The 22,058-nt window shown below is 54.8% G+C and overlaps 8 protein-coding genes across 8 annotated transcripts; 4 read left to right on the top strand and 4 right to left on the bottom strand.

Annotated features, from left to right (window-relative positions):
• Positions 1-193: 193 nt before the first annotated feature.
• On the bottom strand, positions 194-1,519 carry CGCA056_v011507 (GPN-loop GTPase 1; the record flags this gene model as incomplete). Its single annotated transcript, XM_037326753.1, has 3 exons — positions 194-990; positions 1,044-1,355; positions 1,414-1,519. The coding sequence occupies 3 exons, from the start codon at positions 1,517-1,519 to the stop codon at positions 194-196; spliced, it is 1,215 nt and encodes a 404-aa protein (XP_037175003.1).
• Positions 1,520-1,828: 309 nt separating this feature from the next.
• Positions 1,829-3,958, top strand: cwf19 (Pre-mRNA-splicing factor cwf19; the record flags this gene model as incomplete). Its single annotated transcript, XM_037326752.1, has 1 exon — positions 1,829-3,958. One exon carries the CDS (start codon positions 1,829-1,831, stop codon positions 3,956-3,958), a length of 2,130 nt encoding a protein of 709 aa, XP_037174980.1.
• A 568-nt stretch (positions 3,959-4,526) lies between these two features.
• Positions 4,527-5,806, top strand: GANA-0 (Arabinogalactan endo-beta-1,4-galactanase; the record flags this gene model as incomplete). Its single annotated transcript, XM_037326751.1, has 3 exons — positions 4,527-4,603; positions 4,659-5,613; positions 5,684-5,806. 3 exons carry the CDS (start codon positions 4,527-4,529, stop codon positions 5,804-5,806), a joined length of 1,155 nt encoding a protein of 384 aa, XP_037175786.1.
• A 984-nt stretch (positions 5,807-6,790) lies between these two features.
• Positions 6,791-7,077, bottom strand: CGCA056_v011504 (uncharacterized protein; the record flags this gene model as incomplete). The annotated part of the gene is made up of 2 exons (XM_037326750.1): positions 6,791-6,878; positions 6,929-7,077. 2 exons carry the CDS (start codon positions 7,075-7,077, stop codon positions 6,791-6,793), a joined length of 237 nt encoding a protein of 78 aa, XP_037175586.1.
• Positions 7,078-7,935: 858 nt separating this feature from the next.
• sym1 lies at positions 7,936-8,787 on the top strand (the record flags this gene model as incomplete). Its single annotated transcript, XM_037326749.1, has 3 exons — positions 7,936-7,993; positions 8,070-8,614; positions 8,671-8,787. 3 exons carry the CDS (start codon positions 7,936-7,938, stop codon positions 8,785-8,787), a joined length of 720 nt encoding a protein of 239 aa, XP_037175584.1.
• A 1,162-nt stretch (positions 8,788-9,949) lies between these two features.
• pgk1 (Phosphoglycerate kinase) lies at positions 9,950-11,554 on the top strand (the record flags this gene model as incomplete). Its single annotated transcript, XM_037326748.1, has 3 exons — positions 9,950-10,015; positions 10,305-10,725; positions 10,788-11,554. 3 exons carry the CDS (start codon positions 9,950-9,952, stop codon positions 11,552-11,554), a joined length of 1,254 nt encoding a protein of 417 aa, XP_037175583.1.
• A 413-nt stretch (positions 11,555-11,967) lies between these two features.
• On the bottom strand, positions 11,968-12,506 carry sem-1 (putative 26S proteasome complex subunit sem-1; the record flags this gene model as incomplete). Its single annotated transcript, XM_037326747.1, has 3 exons — positions 11,968-12,007; positions 12,059-12,173; positions 12,368-12,506. 3 exons carry the CDS (start codon positions 12,504-12,506, stop codon positions 11,968-11,970), a joined length of 294 nt encoding a protein of 97 aa, XP_037175582.1.
• Positions 12,507-14,058: 1,552 nt separating this feature from the next.
• On the bottom strand, positions 14,059-20,172 carry CGCA056_v011500 (Histone transcription regulator 3-like protein; the record flags this gene model as incomplete). Its single annotated transcript, XM_037326746.1, has 4 exons — positions 14,059-15,958; positions 16,006-19,985; positions 20,039-20,113; positions 20,170-20,172. 4 exons carry the CDS (start codon positions 20,170-20,172, stop codon positions 14,059-14,061), a joined length of 5,958 nt encoding a protein of 1,985 aa, XP_037175749.1.
• Between the last annotated feature and the right edge of the window lie 1,886 nt (positions 20,173-22,058).

Genomic DNA, 22,058 nt, shown 5'->3' with positions numbered 1-22,058 from the left:
AGACAGTATCACAATGCGCAGAAATTCCTGGAGTTTGGGCTTGGGGGTTAAAAATCAATTCATAGAGAAAGGCAGTCTGCACCCTTTCTTCCTTTTTTTTTTTCGAGGTATCTCATGATAATGCAGCAACCTTCTAAAACGCCATCCCGCCCCATGATTCATTCTATGTGCATGCTTATTCTCAACCCTTTTCTCATGCCTGGCGGGTATGCAAGTACTTGGCGAAACTGCCGTCCGCCATGATGGAATCGCCCTCAGCCTCCATCGCAGCTTCGTACCGAGCCTGGAGACCCTCTCTGTCATCCTCGTCGTCCGGCATGTCGTCGTCGTCCACGTCGCTGGCGACTTCGATACCATCATCGTCGTCATCCGGCTTGACAACCCGCGGCTTCTTGCCGGCATCTACTGACATGCCCTTCATCATCTTGTCCAGCTCTTGCTCACGGGTCTTGCGCTTCTGCTCCTCGCGCTCCTCTCTCCGGCGCTGCAGCTCAGGCAGGTAGTCTTGCTTGAACTCCTCTGCCTTTTCCTGCACAGCCTGGAAGAATTCGTCCATGCCCGTTCCCAGCCGGGAGCTGACGGGCACGAAGCTCAAGTGGGAATAGAACTCCTCGAGCATCAAGCTCATGGAGTTTAGCAAGCTGCCCATGTACCCCGTTCCGCCGCTGCCGCCCTCTGCCGTCTCATATCCGCCGATCGTGTCGCTCATTTCGTCCCTCTGCAGCGCTTCCTGGAAAGCTTCAAAGTCCGTCATCCATTCCTTCGCAAAGGTGGCGTCTTGCACATCGGTTTTGTTGAATACCAGAATCATGGGCAGCTTAGTCTTGTACAGGATACTGCAGGCGTACAGCATGTTGCTCATGAACGTGCTTGTGGATGTGGTTCTCGGGGTGTCGATAACGTAGGCGATGACCGTCGGGAAGGAGGAAGCGAGTGACTCGAGGAGAATGGTACCGCTGGCTGACCACACGAATACCTCAATCTGACCGGCTGGAGATTTGTTAGTTTGAGGCCCCGATGGCACACACATCCGGAAGACTCACGGGTATCGACAAGAATGTTCTTGATGGGCTTTTTGTCGGGGTTTGCCGGGTCTGGTGCCGCGCGCTTGTCGAGAAGGTTGACAATCTGGTCGACCTTCGTGGCGAAGAGGTTAAGAGATGTCAAGATTCCACCGTTCGGCCCCAGGTTGTACTGCTTCATGACCTCCTCATAGTTGACTGAGTCGCGAATGTCGATGTTGCTCTCAAAGGGCACGTTGAGAACTGCAGGGTCTAGGTTGATAACATAAGGGGGTTCCTTCTTGCCGTGGAGGTATGAGTTGATACGTCGCATGAACGTCGTTTTGCCGGAGCCTGGAGGCGGTATTGGTCAGCGCAAGTCGTCGAGTGTGCACCGGCGAGAACTGCTTACCGGCCATGCCGACAACTACAATAGAGACTGGGGAGTCGGAGCCCGGGGCCGGAGCCGGGGCTGAGGCCGAGGCTGGGGCGGGCGCGGTCGAGGAAGCTTCAGCCATCTTGGTGCAGTTTATGTCGTCGACTCCAACTGGTGGTGTTGATTTCAGTCGCAGGAAAAAAGTTCTGGAAGAGTTGGAAGAGCTGGATGCCCCGCGCGGGGCGCTAGAGTGGACGATACCCCCTGTGAAGAACGCGCTAACAAGACCCCTGGGCCGTTCCAAAATTTATGTGGTCCGTGCCCAGTGACGTCCAACCTGCATTGAGGTTGCCAATTGTCGTCCTTCGATCCAAGCTGCCTCAGGTAGCTGGTCCGAAGTCGTCACGTCAACACCAAGCAGTCACTCATTCTGTCGTCTAATCGATCAAATATGGACGGCCTCGACGACTTTGAAAAGGCTCTCGCAGCCGAAAAGGGCGAACGAGAGCGCATTGAACGAGAAAAGGAAGAGCGCAGAGAGAGGAAGAAGCAGCGAAGCCACCATCATCACCATCGCGAGCGCGACAGGTCATTCGACAGACACCGGGAACGCGACCGAGACAGAGAAAGAGACCGCGAACGTGATCGCGATCGCGATAATGACCGCCACCGGCATCACAGGTCGCGACGCCATGATGAAGACGAGGAGGATGGGCACAGGCACAAGAGGTCACGCCATTCCAGAGACGACGAGGAACGGCGGTCAAGACGGCACCGGGATAGAGATGATGGGAGGCGCGACGAAAAACACGAAAAGACCTCTGATCCAAAGGAGGATCTCCCTATTCCCGACGAAGAGGCGACCCCAGAAGAAACCAAGACATCCACCCCATTGGTGCGCGACTCGTGGATGACTGCCCCGTCAGCCCTCGATATCGATTACGTCCAACGCAAGGAGAAGGAGAAACCGCCACCGCCAAAGGAGGAGCCCATAAGGGTTGTTCACGAAAGGGAGATCAACAAGGACTTTGACGAAGTCAACGCTGCGTCCACGGACGAGACGCCAAAGGAGAGAAACATCAACTACACTTTCGGGGACAACGGCTCTCAGTGGCGTATGACCAAGCTCAAGGGCGTTTACTCCATGGCGGAAGAGTCGGGGCGACCTGTTGAGGAAATTGCTCTGGAAAGATTCGGCAGCTTGCAGGAATTCGACGATGCTCGAGAAGAAAAGATCGAGATGGATCGGCGCAAGGTTTACGGAGACGGGTACGTTGGTAAAGAGAAGCCCACCGGTGACCTCTACCAGGAGCGCATGGAGAAGCAACGTCCGGAGCCGAAAGAACCAAGTCCCATGGAAGATATTCAGCAGGGCACGGTCATCCCCGACCAGGCCATGCTGCACACTCCCATTGACCAGACTGCGTTGAACCGAATGCGGGCTCAGATGATGAAGGCTAAGCTTCGCCGAGCACCTGATGCTGCCAAGCTGGAAGCTGAATACAATGCGGCCGCTGCTAGTTTCGCAACCAACGGGCCGCAGTCTGTTGTTCTCGGTGTCATGGACAACCGAATGCTGGCAGGAACGCGGGGCGAGGTCAAGTCTATCGAGACGAAGCGAGGCCGTGAGCGCGGCAATGTGGAGGCAAACGAGGACATGTCAATTGAGGACATGGTTCGCGAGGAACGCAGAACTCGTGGCCAAGCGGGCGGCGAGGGCATGCGTCTGGCGGAGCGCATTGCAAAAGATGGCAAGTTCGACGATGATCTCGAATACATGGACGAGAATGCCGAAAAGCTCGCGAAGAGGGTACACAAGTCAGAGATCAACCTCAAGAACGTTGCTGTCAATGAGTATCAGAAGGTGACGCGAATTTTGGACAACTGCCCTCTCTGCCATCACGAAGACAAAGGACAGCCGCCTCTGGCACCAGTCATCTCACTCGGCACGCGCGTATTTCTGACTCTGCCTACGGAACCCGAAATCTGCGAGGGCGGCGCGGTAATTACTCCCATTGCCCACCGCAAGAACTTGCTGGAGTGTGACGACGACGAATGGGAGGAGATTCGCAACTTCATGAAGTCCCTCACGAGAATGTACCACGAAAAGGGCCAGGAGGTCATATTCTACGAGAACGCCGCCGCACCGCAAAGACACCTTCACGCGGCGATGATGGCGGTGCCCATTCCCTACGAGGAGGGTGCCACAGCCCCAGCATACTTCAAGGAGGCCTTCCTCACGACAGACGAGGAGTGGTCGCAGCACAAGAAGATCATTGACACCGGCGCTAGAGCACGCGACGGCATGGGCAGAATGGCCTTCCGCCGGAGCATCGCCAAAGAAATGCCGTACTTCCACGCCTGGTTCACTCTCGACGGCGGCCTCGGTCACGTTGTCGAAAACTCTGACCGCTGGCCCAGAGGCGACTTGTTTGCTAGAGAGATTATTGGAGGTATCTTGGACGTAGCGCCGGACGTGATCAAGAAGCAGGGGCGCTGGAACAAGGGCGATCGCAGGGTTGAAGGGTTTAAGAAGAAGTGGAGGAAGTTTGACTGGACTCGAGTCCTGACCGACGGATAGGCTTGAGAATCAAGTTTTGTTTTCCAGCCACCAGTTTTGATCAGGTAGAAAATTTTAGGCACTGAATAAGATGCCTCGGCTGCAGACCGTGATACTCCGGTCTGGGCCCAGCCTTTGCCCTCATTTCAGAGTCTCCATCCCCACCTGCCAACAGTGACTAGTGGTGATGACCCGGGCAGTTGGAACTTGGCACCCTGGACCATGAGCTGAAGCTGGAGGCACATTGACCGAAATTGCGGGAGAGACCAGGGGCCTGACCCAGGCGCACCAATGGCTGGCCGGCCGACGATGGGGTCGGTTCCCGGCAACCCCGCGATGTATCCCCGCATTCATTTGGGTTACCTTGAGATCTTCCGTCGAGTCGTCACATTGAATTGAGAAAAACAGCGCCGAGCCCCCGTGACAGCTGGACCGCGTCTATTCTGCTCTTGGCATAGCAGACCGGTGGCTCGATGATTGCCGTCATGTGAGGCGGTCAATGAGCCGTTTATTGTGAGCCATATATAATGAGCGACCTCGGCGCAAAGCAACAGAGGACGACGCGCAAGAGACGTGGTACCGCTTCGCCATGATTGCATCGCAGCTTCTCTCCTTGCTCGGCCTCACAGCTCTGGCGGCGGCGGCGCCCGCCCTGGAGGGCAGAAAGTAAGTCGTCTGACACACTCTTGAGCAATTGAGTCTAACAAGAGACAATTGCCAGCCCCCAGAAGCCCTTCTTCTACAAGGGTCACGATCTGAGCTCCCTCAAGATGCTGGAGGAGTCCAACAACATCTTCATCGACACCGCACGAGGCAACGTTTCGCGACCCGCCGACGACATCCTCGCCGACGGCGGCATGAACGGCGTCCGTCTCCGCCTGTGGGTCAACCCTCCCGACGGGACCTATGGCCTCAACTACACGATCGAGCTCGCGAAGCGCTTCCAAAGCAAGGGCCAGCGCCTGTTCCTCGACTACCACTTCTCTGACAGCTGGGCCGACCCCCAGAAGCAGCCCCTCCCCGCGGCGTGGCCGACGGAGGTGGAGCCCCTGGCCGGCAAGCTGCGCGAGTACGTCCGCGAGACGCTCGTCGCCTTCCACGACGCCGGCGTGAAGCTGGACCTCGTCTCCCTCGGCAACGAGATCCGCCACGGCTTCCTCTGGCCGGTCGGCAAGGTCGACGTCGACGTGCAGCCCTGGCCGGCGCTGGTCAAGAGCTTCGCCAACCTCGCGACGCTCTTCAAGGCCGCGCGGGCTGGTGTCAAGGACGCAACGTGCGCCGGCGTGCCCAAGCCCGAGGTCATGATCCACATCGACAACGGCTGGAACCTGACTCTGCAGGAGAGATGGTTCGGGGCGCTCGTGGAGAACGGCGTGCCGCTCTCAGCGTGGGATGCGTTTGGCTTCAGCTTCTACCCGTTCTACGGCACCTCGGCGACGTTCGAGAACATCAAGAATGTGCTCCACACGATGACGAAGAAGTACAAGAAGCCTGCCCAGATTGTCGAGACGGACTATCCTGCCCTATGCGACGGCAGATGGAACCCCATCCCCGAGAGCTCGGAGCCCTCGATTCCCTACAACGTTCAGGGCCAGGTTGAGTGGATGCACAAGACGCTCCAGATTGTGCGTGACGTGCCCAACGGCATGGGACAGGGTCTCTGGTACTGGGAGCCGGTGAGTGAAACTAGTTCCATGTGAACCTTCATCTTCATGCGTAGCATAGCTGACTGATGATAATCAACAGGCGTGGCTCAACAACACTTCGTTGGGCAGCGACTGCAATGACGCCATCCTCTTCGAGCCGGACTACAGTCAGTGGCCGACGACATACGGATACTCTCGCGAGTCGGTCAACGTTTACCTCTGAGGAAACAGAGTTGCGAGGAACTGAATCGGGTGTTGGTAATTGTAATCTGTTGTTTGTGACGATTCGTCTGAACCAAGGGCCGAGAGGAAACAAAAGGGGGGAGGGAAGAAACATTGGAATAGGACGATTACGTGTACCGACCAAGGAGGATCCTGCCATTGGAGACCCTTAATGTTTAAACAAGCTCAAGCCTCAAATTTCGCATGTACGCAGTAGACGACGTACTGCGTAGTGTGAGGACAGCAAGTGAGGTTCAGTGATTGGACGGGGTGGTTGCATGTCTGAGTTTCGGTGGCATGGAGAATGGACGACGTTCCGAGAGGCTGTCAGAAGTCAGTTAGGACGGCGTCCCCAGCACGTCAGCGGCTCTCGTGGCCGCCTGGCAAGCTCAGTAAGGAGAGCTACAGCGGTTACCCCACGATCGGGGCCGGGTGTGAAACAGGAGCATTGATCGGGAAAGAGGTCTTGTGTTTGGGGTTCAATGCGGACTGTTTGCTGGAACGTTGTGAGTGTGGTGGTCCAGGCAATCCCAAGTCTACCTAGGTAAGGTAGGTGGTGTTTCCCGTCCTCTGTCTTCCTCAGCGAGGTTTGTGTGCCGGTCTTCCCCTAGGTAGGCGTTGAGAGAGACAATGGAACATGCGCCGAAGAAGGGACTCGGTGATCGACGCCGAGATGGAGGGGAGGGGGGGGGCAGCACTGTGCGGCGCACTGCTGAGCGGCTTCGGCACGGTCGGGGCCGCCGAGGAGTCCGCCAACAGCCAACGGATTGACCAAATATAGCAACACCTGCACCTGCGAACGTCTGGCTGCTGGACTGGCGTAGGGTGGGTCCACTCTCGGGCGCACAGTGACACAGTGACACAGTGCCAGTGCTGTGGCGCGCCGTCCGAAACTCCGCTCGCCTCGATGTGCCATCAGCGGCATCCAGCACATTTTGCTGTTTCCCTGCATTTCACTTTCGCCCCAGTGTTTTTCCTTCCAAATTCAATGCCCAAGAGCAGAAAGCGCTGGGCGTTCTTGAAGCACGCAAAGCCGCAAAGCAGCAGCACCAACACCACCACCATTACCACCACTTTCGGTCAATTAGGTTGCGTTCTCGGAGACCCTGCAGCTAAGGCGCACCTGTTGGCACCTTCCTTGCAGAGCCAGAGGGAGGGCATGAGTTTTTGATTCCTTGCGTGTTTGCCTGGCCAGGATTGTTTGGTTTCCTTGCCTTGCTGCTGCTGCGGCACATTATCTGCTCCATCTTTCACACCTTGCCGATTCTCCATCTTAAACCACTCGGCTCCTACATCCCTTTCGCCAAGTGGTGATTACTTTTTCTTTCCTCACTCTGCTCTCAACATCTCCCTTTTGTTACCGTGCCCTCTCGTAATACCCGCGAAAGGAGGTGCCACCCGCTGGACCAAAACCTCCGGTGCCTGACGCCTGCAGACACCACCTACCTTACCTTAGACAGCCAGCGACATCGACCAATCATCATCGTCCCGTCCAGCGCCAGCGCCACCCAGCGAATCTTTGGCTACTGTGTCGTCATCGCCCTTTTCGAAGCCCCCAGAAGCATCAGCAAAACGCCGCTGCAGATTTCCTTCCTTGCCTTATCAAGCCAACAGCGATAGACAAGACCGGCCCCAGAGGAACCAGACCCTTCGGCCTGCTCATTATTTGCACCCTTTGCCCATTTGTTACCTCACTCTGAGGAAATTAGGAGCTGCTGCCCCGGGCGCACCTTGTCGAACCGCGCCCAGCTTAAGACAGAAGAAACCCGAACCGTCCACCGCCCTCCATAAGATCCATCGCCATGTCGTGGGAACTCTCTCGCGGTCGCATTGTGCGAGCCGTCAACGGCAAATACCTTTACGGACGTCTCGTATGCCATCCCCCGTTCCAGTATCCCGTAACAACAATTACCTGCACCTCTACATTGCCCGTTTCATACGGTTCCCGTCCCCATACCTTGACATTCCTGAGCCTGAATCGCCTGTCTTGTCCATCCATCCCGTCCCGCACTCGCGCTGCCTTCCACCTTGAACCAGCCGCGAACGAAATCGTATCCTCAAACGTTCTCCGACTGACTTGATATTGCTGCTACTTAGCCACTGCTTCACGCAGTCATCTTCTTTATCGAGATGGCGCTCGTCGCCAGGTTGACTGCCCGTTTCAACCAATACTACGATGAACGTCCACGTACGTCTCACAACCCTCACACTCGGGCATTTCGCCATCCTCGACTCACGCAGCTTTACTGACACTTTGGCCGCAGTACTGACCATGATGGTGACCAACGCCATCCTCGGTGGCATCGCCGACACTACCGCCCAGACCATCACTGCCCTGCGACAAAAGGCCATCCGCAAGCCTGGAGGAGTGGACAAGGACGATAGGGTCGCCATCGAGATCCACGACCTCGACCGAAAGAACCCCTTCTCGGATAAGGACCTGATTCCCAACTCGGGCCTGCTGCCTCCCCCCTTCGACTTTGAGCGCCTCACTCGCTTCATGGCCTATGGTTTCGCCATGGCCCCGCTGCAGTTCCGCTGGTTCAAGTTCCTCTCCACGGCGTTCCCCATCACCAAAAGCAGCGCCTTCGTCCCCGCGATGAAGCGTGTCGCTTTTGACCAGTTCATCTTCGCACCCTTCGGTATCGCCTGTTTCTTCACCGTCATGACCGTTGCCGAGGGCGGTGGCCGCCGCGCCGTCTTCCAGAAGCTGCGCGACATGTACGTCCCGACGCTTAAGGCCAACTTTGCCGTGTGGCCCGCCGTCCAGATTATCAACTTCCGCCTCATGCCGGTGCAGTTCCAGCTAGTAAGTGGCAGTCCCACCATCCTTGAGTTCCTACCTCGTACTTACACGCGTTGCAGCCATTTGTTTCCACCATCGGTATCGCATGGACCGCCTACCTGTCCCTCTCCAACTCTGCCTCTGAAGTTGACAACCGACCCGCGGCCCGCGACGACGACCACATCCGTCTTAGCTAGACGGCTTTATATAAGCACATACCATGATTGGTTTCGTCTGCCGGTTGGCACGGGCTGGGACAGGTCGCAGGTCGCACACCGCTGCAGGCATATCTGGCGTTTAAGGACCTGGGAGGGTTGAATCGCTTCGTTCGATCGTTACAAAAAAGCACCGGGTGCTCCGAAAGTGCTACAGGCGTTCGGTGTTACGACATGGACCTACCGGGAAAAGAGGGGGTTCTTGCTCTTTGTTTGATGTCAAATTTCTTTTGTAAAAAACAGCAATAAATTGCAGTCCCTAAAAGAACTTGGTGCGGTGCTGATATCTCGTGGTTGTGTAAGAGCGTGGTCTGAGAAATGTGGTAAGCCTGCCATGCGTGAAGGAGGCGGCGTATCTCTCGGTCTTATTGAGGCTCTCTGATAATGCCAGCGACAACCCCTTTGGCAACCTGGATAGCCCCCAATTTCGGCAGGTTCTTCAGTTGTACATCCCAAAGAGCAGTTGAACAGGATCTGGTTGTCCAATTGCAGCGGCGAAACAGGAAACGAGCGGTTCAAAACGCTGCATGCTCGTCTCGCGATGGTGGCTATCCCGGCAAGGGAGGTCTTGGAAGACAGAGCCGGGGGGTTGCAGGTGCTAAGAATGTGAGCTGAGGCAGCTTATCAGACAACCATCACGTCACAAACAGGGGCGGGGCAGCTCCCACCCTGCTGCCGCCAATGTCCCCGGGCCTGCACCTCAGTGGAAAGCTGCTGCTGCAAGCTGTGAATGGAAGCACCGCCTGGGCCGTACAGCCAGAGGCTACCTAAGGTAGAGCAGGAGCTCCCCACTAAGACAAATCAACCCCGCCAACAAGCCAAAAAAAAAAAAAAAAAAAGTCATGCAAAACACCCCGCCAGCACAGAGCAGCAAGGCACCCCACCATTCGAAGGTCCCTCTCAACGTTGTTGAACCACTGAAGGTGACTGGATTGACTGGACGGTGACCTGACACTTTCTGAAGGTAGCAGGTCCAGGTCCAGGTCCAGGTCCTGCGTGTTTTTCCTGCGCCGGTTGTCCAGTCCATCCATCCACGCCATCCCATCCCATCCCATTTCCTAAATATACCTCACAACCTCTTCCACTTCTTCTCTTCTTCTTTTCCTTCAACTCTCCTACATCACCAATATACCCAATTGCAACCATGTCTCTCTCCAACAAGCTCGCCATCACCGACGTCGACCTCAAGGGCAAGCGCGTCCTGATTCGCGTAAGTCAACGATACCAGCCTGCCATCACCCTGACACTGCTCTGCCCCGCGTATCTCCTGCGTGCTCTGCAGCACCAGTGGTGGCCGTTACCCCACCATGCCGCCCTCACTACGCTTGATCCCGGGTATGACCTCAGACCCGGTTCCGTATTCTGGCGATGAGTACGGGACGGTCCGCGGTTATTGCACCCGGAGCAGTCTTTAACCGCGGAAGCATTGCAATTCCACATTGAATCCGTTCAATCAGAAGCCTGCTGTGACCCCAGTAACTGACAGACCCCTTCCACAGGTTGACTTCAACGTCCCTCTCGACGCCGACAAGAAGGTCACCAACACCCAGCGTATTGCCGGTGCCGTCCCCACCATCAAGTACGCGGTCGACAATGGCGCCAAGGCCGTCGTCCTGATGTCCCACCTGGGCCGCCCCAACGGCCAGGAGAACCCCAAGTACAGCCTCGAGCCGGTCGTTCCCGAGCTCGAGAAGCTGCTCGGCAAGTCTGTCCAGTTCGCCAAGAACTGCGTCGGCCCCGACGTCGAGGCCCTCGTCAACAAGGCCGAGAACGGCCAGGTCGTCCTGCTCGAGAACCTGCGCTTCCACATTGAGGAGGAGGGTTCCGCCAAGGACAAGGACGGCAACAAGACCAAGGCTGACAAGGCCAAGGTCGAGGAGTTCCGCAAGGGCCTCACTGCTCTCGGTGATGTCTTCATCAGTACGTCGTTCCTCGACACAGCATCACGCCACACCTTCTGAATCCATACTGACTTGTGCCAGACGACGCCTTTGGCACTGCTCACCGTGCCCACTCCTCCATGGTCGGTGTCGACCTCCCCCAGAAGGCCTCTGGTTTCCTCATGAAGAAGGAGCTCGAGTACTTCGCCAAGGCCCTCGAGAACCCTCAGCGCCCCTTCCTTGCCATCCTCGGCGGTGCCAAGGTTTCCGACAAGATCCAGCTCATCGACAACCTCCTCGACAAGGTCAACACCCTCATTGTCTGCGGTGGCATGGCCTTCACCTTCAAGAAGACCCTTGAGAACGTCAGCATCGGCAACTCCCTCTTCGACGAGTCCGGTGCCCAGACCGTCGGCAAGCTCGTCGAGAAGGCCAAGGCCAACAACGTCAAGCTTGTCCTCCCCGTCGACTACGTCACCGCCGACAAGTTCGACAAGGACGCCAACACCGACTCTGCCACCGACGAGTCTGGAATCCCTGACGGCTGGATGGGTCTCGACTGCGGTCCCAAGTCCATTGAGCTGTACAAGCAGGCCATCGACGAGGCCAAGACCATCCTCTGGAACGGCCCCCCTGGTGTCTTCGAGATGGAGAAGTTCGCCAACGGCACCAAGGCTACCCTCGACGCCGCCGTCGCTGCCGCCGAGGGCGGCAAGATCGTCATCATCGGCGGTGGTGACACGGCCACCGTTGCCGCCAAGTACGGCGTTGAGAGCAAGCTCAGCCACGTCTCCACCGGCGGTGGTGCCAGCTTGGAGCTCCTCGAGGGCAAGGCCCTCCCTGGTGTCGTTGCTCTGTCGAGTAAGTAAACAACTCCTCGCCAGCGTAGAAGATGTGGCCCCGCTCTATGGGACTTGATCGGTCTGATAGATGGGATTAAAAGGTCGAGCTGGCAAGCCCAGTCTCTAGGCCCGGGTGATCATGCATGGATATGAAAGAGAGGTACGCCCGCAAAATAAGAGGGCGGTGATGATGAACGTAATGCCCCGTGTCATGTCCTAGAAACCGTCACGAATACCAATAAAAAAGTAAAAACATACAACCACGTCTGGTGCCAAAAGAAAAACCTGTGCTCTTGTTTTGAATTTCATTACTGGTGTGCCGCCAGTCGTCTAGAGCTTGTACGTAGTCTATGTCCGTAGTTTCACCCCAGCCAGTCTGGTCCAAACGTCATATCGGCATTCCCCTCTTCCTCACAACAGTCCCCATCGCGTGGACTAGATCAGCGTCGCTTGTTGGCCTCGACCTTCTTCAGCTCCTCCCTGGAAGGTAATTAGTATCGCGCCGTATGCCTTGGTGGGTAGGTCCCATACTTCAACTGTGCGGAAAAGTCGTCGCTCGTGTCATCGTCGTCCCAGCTCTCCTCCCAAAGGTGCTGCGTTGTGCCGCTGCCGCCAGCAGCCGCCTCGGTGTCCTCCTGGGCCCAGTCTGTGTAGCACGTTAGTCGCCAGTCCCTTTGCCTTCAATGAGCGCCTTGGCATTTCAATAGTGCCATACGGCGCATCCCAGGTCCAGAACCATTGATCCTCAAGCACTATGAAGAACAGTTGACTGTCCCACCGCTCAATCGAGGAAAGATGCTCGCTAGCTGCAACAGAAGACGGGGGATGGAGAAGACCTACCATCGACGGGGAAGTCCTCAAACTCGTCATCCTCGCCCAGCGCGGGCTTCTTAGCCGCCGCCTGCTGCTGCGTCGTCTCCTCGGCCTTGGCGTCGGCCGCAGCCTTGTCCTGCGCGGGCTTTGCGTCTGAGGAAGCCATTGTTTGTGTGTGTGTTTGTGACGTGATGCGTTGGTCAGAACCCCTCTGGAGTCGCTGGCTGGTTCTCCTTTGTCGAAATGGAAACAACCCGGGAGCGAAAAGGTGCGTTTGGAAGAAGCTTCGTCGGTCGCGGGTTTCGATGTCTCGTTGGGTCTCGTGGAGGGGGTGGGTTCTGATGATGATGGAAGCAAGCTTGGTTGAAGGTTGGTTGGCAAGGCCGGCCGCGGTGGAAGGTCGTCGACGGAAATTGCCGCCTGCGCTGCTGGGTGCGGCAGGTCCCCTTCCCAGGCGGCCACTGGAAGGCGCAAGCGTGCTGGGACCTGGAGCTGGACGGGAACATGGTTGGCGGGCGGGCAGGGGCAGGGTGGGGTAGCTCCTACCTTACCTCACCCCAGTACCTCAGCTGAGGTAGCTGCATCTGCACAGCTTCAACAACCACCACCTTGCGCTGGCATCATTCACGATAAACTAAAAATCACAGCATGAATAAATAATAGGCCGTTAAGGCGTTCAATTTGAGCCGATAGGGGGTTTCCTCAGAAGAAAACCGAGACAAGTCTGATACGTTTCTGTCCCTAACGATCCGCCAATCTTATCCCGGCCTTCGCCCTCCTCCCCCCTCAAACACACACCCACACAAACGTCTGTCAGTCACCACGATCTGCCCATATCTCTGACTGAACCCCGCGACTTTCCGTCGCTTCGATGAAGCAAGAACGATGAACGTATGCGAAACACAGCTTTAAGCGTAAGACGACTTCCAGACGTAGCGGTTCTCAGTGAGGCACTCGTTGCAGAGGCCCATCTCCCACTCGGTCCGATAGGTCCAGGCCTTGCACGCCTTCTTTTTGATGCGTGCCTCCTGGCAACGGACTTCCCATCGGTAGACGGTGTGGCCGCAGTCCTCGCGCTTGGCCTTCCAGTAAGTGCACATCTTGGCAACTGATGGTTGGTGAAGTCGTTTGGAATTGGTTCGGGTCGAACTTGATGATTTGTTTGTATGCTTGTACGATCTTGAGGATGTGACGGTAGTATTTGGTATGAAGTAGTGGTAGAAGTAATGAAGTAGAAGGTGGTGATGGTTTGAAGAGGTTTGTAGACGGCAACGTTTCTGAAAAGAGAGGCGTCCTTTTATAACCTGCCTCGCTGAGGTCATCGACAGTCCTTCACGAGGTTGTCGCGGCTTGATGAGGTCGTTGCGGCTTGTCGGGGTCATGAGACATCGTGAAGTGGCATGCCTCTCACGCAGGCTGCGGCTTGACTGGACTGCCTGCAAAGAGACATGAGCTCAAGGAACTCGCCACTTAGTTCAAGACTCACTGAACAGCAGATTGTTTGTTGTTCACCAGGCTGGACAGTCAAAGAGGTGTTGCTGGCCTTGGGATGGAAATCATGCTATTTGCCTTGTCCCTTGACTGGTACTCTAATAATATCTCACACAATACTCAAAGACGCCAGTGTCTCTCAGTGCTTCTTCATCCATAACCCCTGCTGCTGTCTGTTGACGGCACCGGTCAACTGATGGCCACGTCCAATATCGCTGTGTCGATTTCTACTCTTCAACAGTTTCCTCAGCTTGCTCTTCCCCATCCTCTTCCTCTTCCTCTTCTTCCTCACCATCATCCTCCTCGCCCTCTTCTTCCTCGCCTTCCTCACCTTCTTCTGCCTCCTCGCCTTCTTCGCCTTCTTCTGCTTCTTCACCATCTTCTCCTTCTTCTTCTTCCTCTTCGCCTTCTTCGTCCTCTGCCTCTTCCTCATCCTCTCCCTCTTCCCCTTCATCCTCTTCTTCTTCCTCTTCCGTGGAATTGCCGCTAGCTTCCCTTGCTGTGTCCACACTCTTCCTCAGGTTGGGGAAGAGCATCGATGGCGGAGGCTCCTCGTCCCAGTCATCAGGAACATCGCTAAGTTCACTTTCGTCATCGGCCGAGTCGTGGATACTACCCCGAGGGCTGGATGCTGCCGTGGCTTGTGCAGGTGCCTCTTCTTCACCGTCTTCGGCTTCTTCGCCCTCTTCGCCTTCATCCATTTCTTCGCCCTCTTCGGCTTCAACCGCCGTGTCATCCTTCATCTCCACGTCTTCGCCATCCTCGCGGCCCTCTGCACCCTCGACATGCTCTTCGGCGTCGCTGCCCTCGTCGACGTCTCCCGTAGGTGTATGCCCCATCCTACCGCTCGAGACCGAACCAACACGGGACTTGGACGGCGCGACAGCAGCCTTGGGGGTCTCACCGAACCGGGCAAAGGCCTGCTCGGCCTTGCGAATTATGTCAGGCCTTCGCACACCAACACGGCGTCTCGGGGCTGCTTCAGGGGCAGCGGCAGTCTTATCGCCGGATTCTTCCATTGCGACTGAGTCTTGGGAGCCCTGAGGGTTCAAGAGGTTTCCGAGCGAGTTTTGTGGCTTCAGCTCGCCGCCGCCGTCGGCCTCCTCCCGAGCGCGGGCTCTTGCGCGCGCTTCGAGAACTTCGTGAGGCTCGGGGCCTGGCAGGGTAGGGCCAATCTCTTGGTAAATGATTGCGTAGCAGTCATTGATAAGGTCGTCCAGCGCACCCGCCTTCATAAGTCCACCATTGAGCTTTTTCAACTCTATTGTCTCCTTCAGACAGTTGAAAGCGGGGATGTCGGTTGCCGGACCTCCTGCCCATTCGGTGATGCGATCTGCCATGATTTCTAGCTCCTCCATCGACGTTGACTTAAACGAGTCCTCCAGAGTTTGAGAAATCTGGAAGCCTTGCCGCAATAGCCTGACATAGGCCATGCAACAGTGTTGCCACAAATCGCTGAAATGGTAAAAGTCGGCGCCTTTCTTTCGTAGGCGTCTGAGAACCATCTCTAAGTTGACTCTGTCGTTCATAATCACCAAAAGTCTGACCATGAATCGAATGTACTGAGTAGTGTAAACGTGATGTCGCCCGGGACGTTCGGCATCGCACTTCCAGACATTCATGACCATCGTCTTCGTGAACATGGATTCTCTCAACACGTTGAATGCCGCCTTGGCTTGGACAAGCTCGGGAGACTCGCCATCTTCGTCAAACAGGAGACGTGCATGGCGCATGATAATGCGATGTTGCCAGTTTGACTTGTCTTTGTCTCGGAGGTGGTGCAGATTCCTGATGACGTATTCCTCCCAATCTTCGACATCATTCATTGTAATATCGTCGCCAAGCTCCATACCGAATGGCTGTCGTGACAAAATATCAGCACCCTCCTGCCACGTGAGATCATTTCGGATGACGAGTTTGTGCACGATGGACACAATCTTGTAGTGAGGCTCCAAGATGGGGTCGCTATGCCTTGATTTGGGCACAGCGGCAACCACCTCGACAGCATGCTCTAGAGCTGAGATCAAGTAGTCAACTGATGGACGAGTCTGGCGATTCTTCTCCGACAACTGATCAACAGGCTTCTGGTACATCTTCCAAAGACACTTCGTAAGCATGAATGGGTTCCTATTAGATATTAGTATCAGATTGGTGCGTTGCTCGACACGACTCACCTCCAGTCCTGTGGCTTGCGTCGCATAGCCCGTTTGAACAAGCCCGCGGCGTATTTCCACACTTTGTAGTCCTGCATTTCTTCGTGAACGGCCCTCTTGAATGTCCCATTACCCATATTCTCAATGAAAAACCGTTCATGGTCTGCATGTTGGAAGGGCTCCATTGCAAGGGGCTCACGGCTGGATGCGTACAACCGCATGGCGAAGTTGTGATAGAGTTCGTGCAAGGGGTCCTCGTCTTCGTCGTCGATGTCAATCTCCCAGGAGTTGGAGAGCGCGAGCGTATAGCAGTGGATTGAGTTGCGCTGGAACTTGAGCAGTTCACCGCGCTCCTTGTTCATCTTGTCAGCCGACCACAAAACGGCTTCGTCAAGCTCGTAGTCAAAGCATTCAGCAAGACGGAACCATGCATCCCACTTATCCGGAGTGAACTGGAGTTGGAGTCGCAAAAAGGTCGCAGCAAGTCGCAAGTCGTCAGTAGCGCCGGGTGTCTGTCTCTTGCTCAAATCGACTTGCTTGAACCTGGTGAGCGCAATCATGCCTAGCAGGAAGAACCAGCCGTGTTTGGCGAGGGCGCTCTCCGGCGTATTGACGGCAACAACGTCGAGCTGGACGCCGCCAGTCAAGGCTTGATACAACCGCAAAGGATGAATAGGTCGCTTCAAATATTCAGTGAAATTCCTGAGGTTGTGAATCATCTGAGGAGTAGACTTGGTCTGGCCAATTGCTCCCTGCATGTGCTCGATCGTTGTTTTGAGGTCCGACTTGAGCAGGTCCTTCCTGGGCATCCTTCTTGCCAAAACCGTGATTTTGTCGACAAGTTGCATCGCGTTGCGCTTCTCGAGCTTCTCTGGCGGGCATCCATGGTCTTGGACCTCCCCAACCCCCACGCCGAGCTTCAATCCGTGAAGGTCGTACAGGACTTGACCTAGGTAGTCCTCCCAGTTTTCGATATTCTTGAACTTGAGGAGCTCAACGCGCATCATCTTGAGGAAAATCTTGTTGGATGCCTTGCAACACTTTCTCAAACCCAAAACTTGATGTATAGCTGACAGGTAGTCTGCGAGCTCCATCTCAGGCTGAGGAAACATTGTCCGGTTCTGGTTGACACCGACCTTGATCACCGTGTATTGGAGGCACCACACGCGCACTTGAATCTCACGCAATTTGTTGAGGAATGCCTGGAACGAGGGGCTGTTTGGTGGTATGCGCGTCATGCCGATGCGAATTTCATCCTCGTGCATCGCCGAAGCATGAAGCATGGAGCTCAGCTTTGCCAGAGCTGCAGATGTCGTCCGCAAGTGCTCTTCGTCAACAATGTCATAGGCAGAAGTGTCGTTCAGCGCTAGCGAAAGAGCCGTGATCAAGAGGTCATCGAGAGATTTGAGCATCTTAAGCAAAAGCGGCGGCCTGGTTTCCGGTGCATTCTTCAGGTAGCTGTCGCTCTCAAGATCCGCTGTGAGCATCTCGATTGCCTTTAGTTGGCATGAGAATTGCTTCGTGGAATACTTGATCGTGCCGTATGCATCACTGAGGCGTGACCAAAGGAACAATCGTAGCTCTGTGCTGGTGCCTAGAAGGAACCTCCATAGGTCTTGCAAGCTCTGCGTCGCGTATTCCTTGATGGGAACCTTCTTAGGTTTGGAGCGGCCAGATCCCTCGCCGATCTTTGCGGATTCCTCGGGTGGAATAGACACGTAGACGGAGCTGGGGTTGAGAACAGGCTCAAGGTTCTCGATAACAGCGACAGGATCACTGACGTTATCCTGGAAGAGGCCGAGGAAGAAGTCCATGGTTGTCAACTTTGAGATCTCCCTGTCGGCCGCAGCCTCGGAAATCTCCGGGATGACCGGGTTGTTGGGGAGATAGAGCTGGTCAACCTGGCCATCTGCGAGAAAATCCCGTAAACTTGTCCAGCACTGCAGGATGTATTCTCTGGAAGCATTCTCCGTCAGAGTCGTGGAAAAGATCGCAGCCCAAAGGAACCGGGCTGTCAGCTTCTCGTTGCCCTCCTGAGGACTTCCTCGAAGCAAACCCGAGGCAATATCCAGCCAACGACCCAAGCGACCTTTGGCCTCGACACGAATACTGTAGTCCACGACACTGTTAGGGTTCGTAATCCTCTCGTATACGTCGAGATGGATCTCGAACAACATCTCAACAATATCCTTGATGAAGGCATAGGCGTCTTCGCTGCCCACTGAGCGATGCGCGCATTCCAGGTCATAGTTGATAGCCTGAAGAATGTCTTGGTCAAATCGGCTAATAACCTGAACAACGGCTGTCTTCATTGCATCTGACCATTTCGTTTGCAGATAGCTAGGGCAGATTGTCTTAATCCATTCATAGGCGACCTCTTGAGCGGTCATCCAGGATGCATTGACTCGCTTGGCGAAGGCGGCAATGCCTTGGGTCTCTTTGAACGGAGGGATGACGGACGTCTTCTGAGAACCACCTTTAGCGTGCTCCAGGAACGACGACAGACTCAGAGATGCTGGAGCCTGCTTGTTGAGTAGAATCTTCGCGTTTTCCTCGCTGAAGGAAACGATCGCATTTCGAAGATCCATGGTAGCTTGGTTCTTGATGGATGCTGCGCGATCCTCGGATGCTAATGAATCCAATACTTCGCTGATCCGATCCAAAACGGCCTGGTTCGTGACACCGATATTTTCCAGCATATTCTTGGTGGCCTGGAATAGGTTCTGGTCGGCTGCTTGGTAGGGTGCCAGTTGAGTTGCAAGCACAGCGCTAGGGTCTATGACCTCCTCCGCTTGTGCTGTTTCCCTCCGTCGGATGCGCTTACTCCTCTTCTCAACAAGACTTTCGTCGTCTTGGTTCTCCGGGAGCCCAGCGGCTGACTGCGACCGCTTTCTATTCGGCTGAGAGGTGCTTCTTCCCTTACGCGTTTCGCGGGTGGTCTCGGGGACCTTCGGAGCCTCCTCAGGGGTGGCCTCCTTTTCATCTCCAGTCTTGTCATTTTCGACGGACTTCTTCTCTCCATTGGCTTCTGGCTTCTTCTCGTTGTCGACAGATCCCTCCTTGGCCTCGGAACCGTTTACTTGACTTTCCTGCTCTGGCTGACTCTCCATGACTACATCCTCGTCAACTTCCATCTCGGGGAGTTCAATTACTACCGCTCGGCTCGTCTGTCCTCGCTCCAGGACGAAGTGGATGAGCGCCATTCCGAGGTCGACCCATGATGCATTCGGGAGGGTAATTGTTAAACGGGTTTTGCCGGTTTCCTCGATTGTGGTGCGCGCAGACTCGAGGTCCTTGATTGGATTCGGCAGAAAGGGGATCGGATCGAGATGACGTTTGATGAAATCGGGCATCTCTCTTTTCACCCAAGGACCCATGATCGGATGAGACAAGGCAATTTCGTCGCCCAGGACTTGCAGCTGGTCTTTCAACTGCTGTCCTGCGAAACCTTCGGCAAGGGATGGCGGCTCGACCTCCAAAACGGCCGGATCATCGTCGAGTTCGATGGCAGCTTCCAGGCAGTACCTGCTTATTCTTGAACTCTTGAGAGATGCGGCGACACGGGCAGTGCGTCTCCAAAGCTCGGCGTCAGAGGGATCGCGATCAAGTGCGGCATTGAAATCGGCCAGGGCGCTGCGCATGTTCTGGAGGGCCTCATCCTTCTCGAAACAGGTGGCGCCGTCGACGCGGGCTGCATGGCGGGTCTTGTCGAGAAGAAACTGGCCGCGGTTCTTGTGTGCGAGGAAAAATGCCTGGGGTAGACTGCTAGTGGCTGTATCAACATCGGCAACCTGTAGTTCCAAGTTGCCAACAAGGGCGGCATCGGTAATGAGCTGGTCAGGGTGTCGCTCTGCTCTGTCGTATTCGGTGGCAGCCTCGGGGTACTTGAATATTTCGGATTTGAACAGGTCATCGTAGGCATCGGCGGCTTCGTCAAAGAATCGGGGGCCTTGAGCATGGAGCTTGAGAGCTGTTTGGAAGCGCTTCAAAGCTTCATCGACCTGCATCCCAGTCAGAAAGGCACAAGTGGCTCTGTAGAACATCCATCACGTACATGAAGCTCGCGGGTAGTGTCGATTTCATCATCAATGTTCTCCTCGGGCTCGACGTTGATTGCCTGAAAAGCCGGCTGCATGTTGGTTAGCTTTGGCTGGTCGCGATCGGTCGCATAGCCTATGGACGAACCATTTTGACGATTTGCTCCAGGGAGCAGCTGGATTACCGAAACTGATATTCTTCTTCCCTTTCGGTATCAGGACTGGCGACTGCCATTAAGGGGTATCTCGGCGGGAAACAATGCTGATGATGGAAGTGTGCCGCGGTGCATGTCGCTGGTGGAATCCCTACCAGCGCGTGGCTGCTTGACGCGACCTGACTTTCGCAGATCGTTAAATTGGTGCTCCGTGCGCGGAGCTTGGAGACGTGGCGCAGCATTTGGCGGACATGATGTCAAGTGGCGCAAGTACCGACTGCGCCACATTTGACGAGAAACTCTCGCATGAAGCTATCATGGGTGTCGAAAAGGCGCTCTCTCATACATAAAGTATAGCCAGGGTAGCATCATTTTGGGGCTTCAACTCCAAACATTGTGTGAGATGGGAAAGAATTTTGAGATGCGTCTTGAAATCCCATGCAGCAGCTTGGCTTTTGCAGCTTAGGGCAATGAGCAACGGCATTCATCGTCAACCTTCATAAGTCGGTATGAACTTTTCCCAGAAAGGGGTGCCTAAACTAAACATGAAAATCAAGTTTGAAGCTCTCGCAGTATTGTAATCTTAATGGACATCGCCTGTCTTAAGAGCTGCTCCTAAAAGCTTTTGCTTTTGCTTTTGCTTTTGCTTTTGCTTTTGCTTTCGCTTTTGCTTCTGCTTCTGCTTTTTATTTGTCAGTGTCAACAGCACTTTAGCTGACCAAAAAGAAAAAGGAAACAAGTCAAGCCGTAGCGATGTTGGTAATCGAACCATGGTGTTCATATACTAAGCCCCGGGCAATATCAACTGAATTCCTTGTTTCTCGCACTCAACAACTCAACTACCTGGCCGTGTTCGCTAGTAGCAATACTCTCAGGTAAGTTTGTTCATGAGGCAACCTGCCGTTCATTGCCAGAACATCCCAGACTTCTGAGATCGCGTTTTGCAAACCTCACTATGTACTTCATGTAGTGTCCTTTCTTTGGACTTCAAGGATGTGCTTAATAAGTCTCGCTGATTAAATATCAATTAGGTAAATTACTCATTTGTTTCATCTGAAGCTCTGAGCTAGATCAGTCAGGTCGTGTGAGGAGTGGTTCGTGAAACGGAAGTAATTAAGTTGTAATGTAAGTGACCCAGCATGATTTTGGCCTTGACCACAAATTTGTGGTCATTCCGTCCTCTAATTGCTATGAACAATTTAAATTTCAGCGGCTGGTCTCGTGAGAAAGTCCAGGCCGGCCGCCGAACAATACCGAGACACGAAAGATATGTGAGAAATTGTTTATGGATTAAATTTGGTTACTTGTGCTTGTGCTATGGCATTGGGCAGTCTGGCCACGAACGTTCCACTAGGCAGTTACACATGCTGCTCGTTATTGTTTTAAACCTTTCGCCAAAAGAGGTGCGGAAAAATTGTGAACGCAATGACGGATTGTGAAAATAGAATCTGAATGATAGCATGAGAGCAACGTGTGTTTATGGTTGGTCCGATCTCGTGCGGCCAGAGATATCCTTTCGCAAGACATCACGAACACACCGCGGGTGGTGTACAGTCGTGAACAGCACTATGACCTGCGCTGGGTCGAGATAGAAGCCGCGCTATCATCTCATGGGCCGCTTCGGCCTTTCGGGATCTGTTCGAGTTCACAATTTACAAACTGTTCGGAGTAGAGTTCCGCTCGAGGACCAAATGTGCAGTGTTCAAGACGAAATTCAGTTGTTGGCCAGCTGCAACCAAGCACTTTGCGGCTCTAAAGCTTAGCCAGGGGAAAATAGGCGCCAAGGCGGGAAGCCAATGATACAACCTCGAATAGGGCTTAGACATTTCTTGTGTTTTTCTTATGGATGCAACTTCTTCCCCAAACGTGAGGAGGCGGTCCT

Source organism: Colletotrichum aenigma, assembly GCF_013390185.1.
Source record: "Colletotrichum aenigma strain Cg56 chromosome Unknown KSG_Cg56_contig07, whole genome shotgun sequence".
NCBI classification, from domain to species: domain Eukaryota; kingdom Fungi; phylum Ascomycota; class Sordariomycetes; order Glomerellales; family Glomerellaceae; genus Colletotrichum; species Colletotrichum aenigma.
The sequence above is the reverse complement of the archived record's forward strand: the minus strand, read 5'-3'. Positions and strand labels throughout refer to the sequence as shown.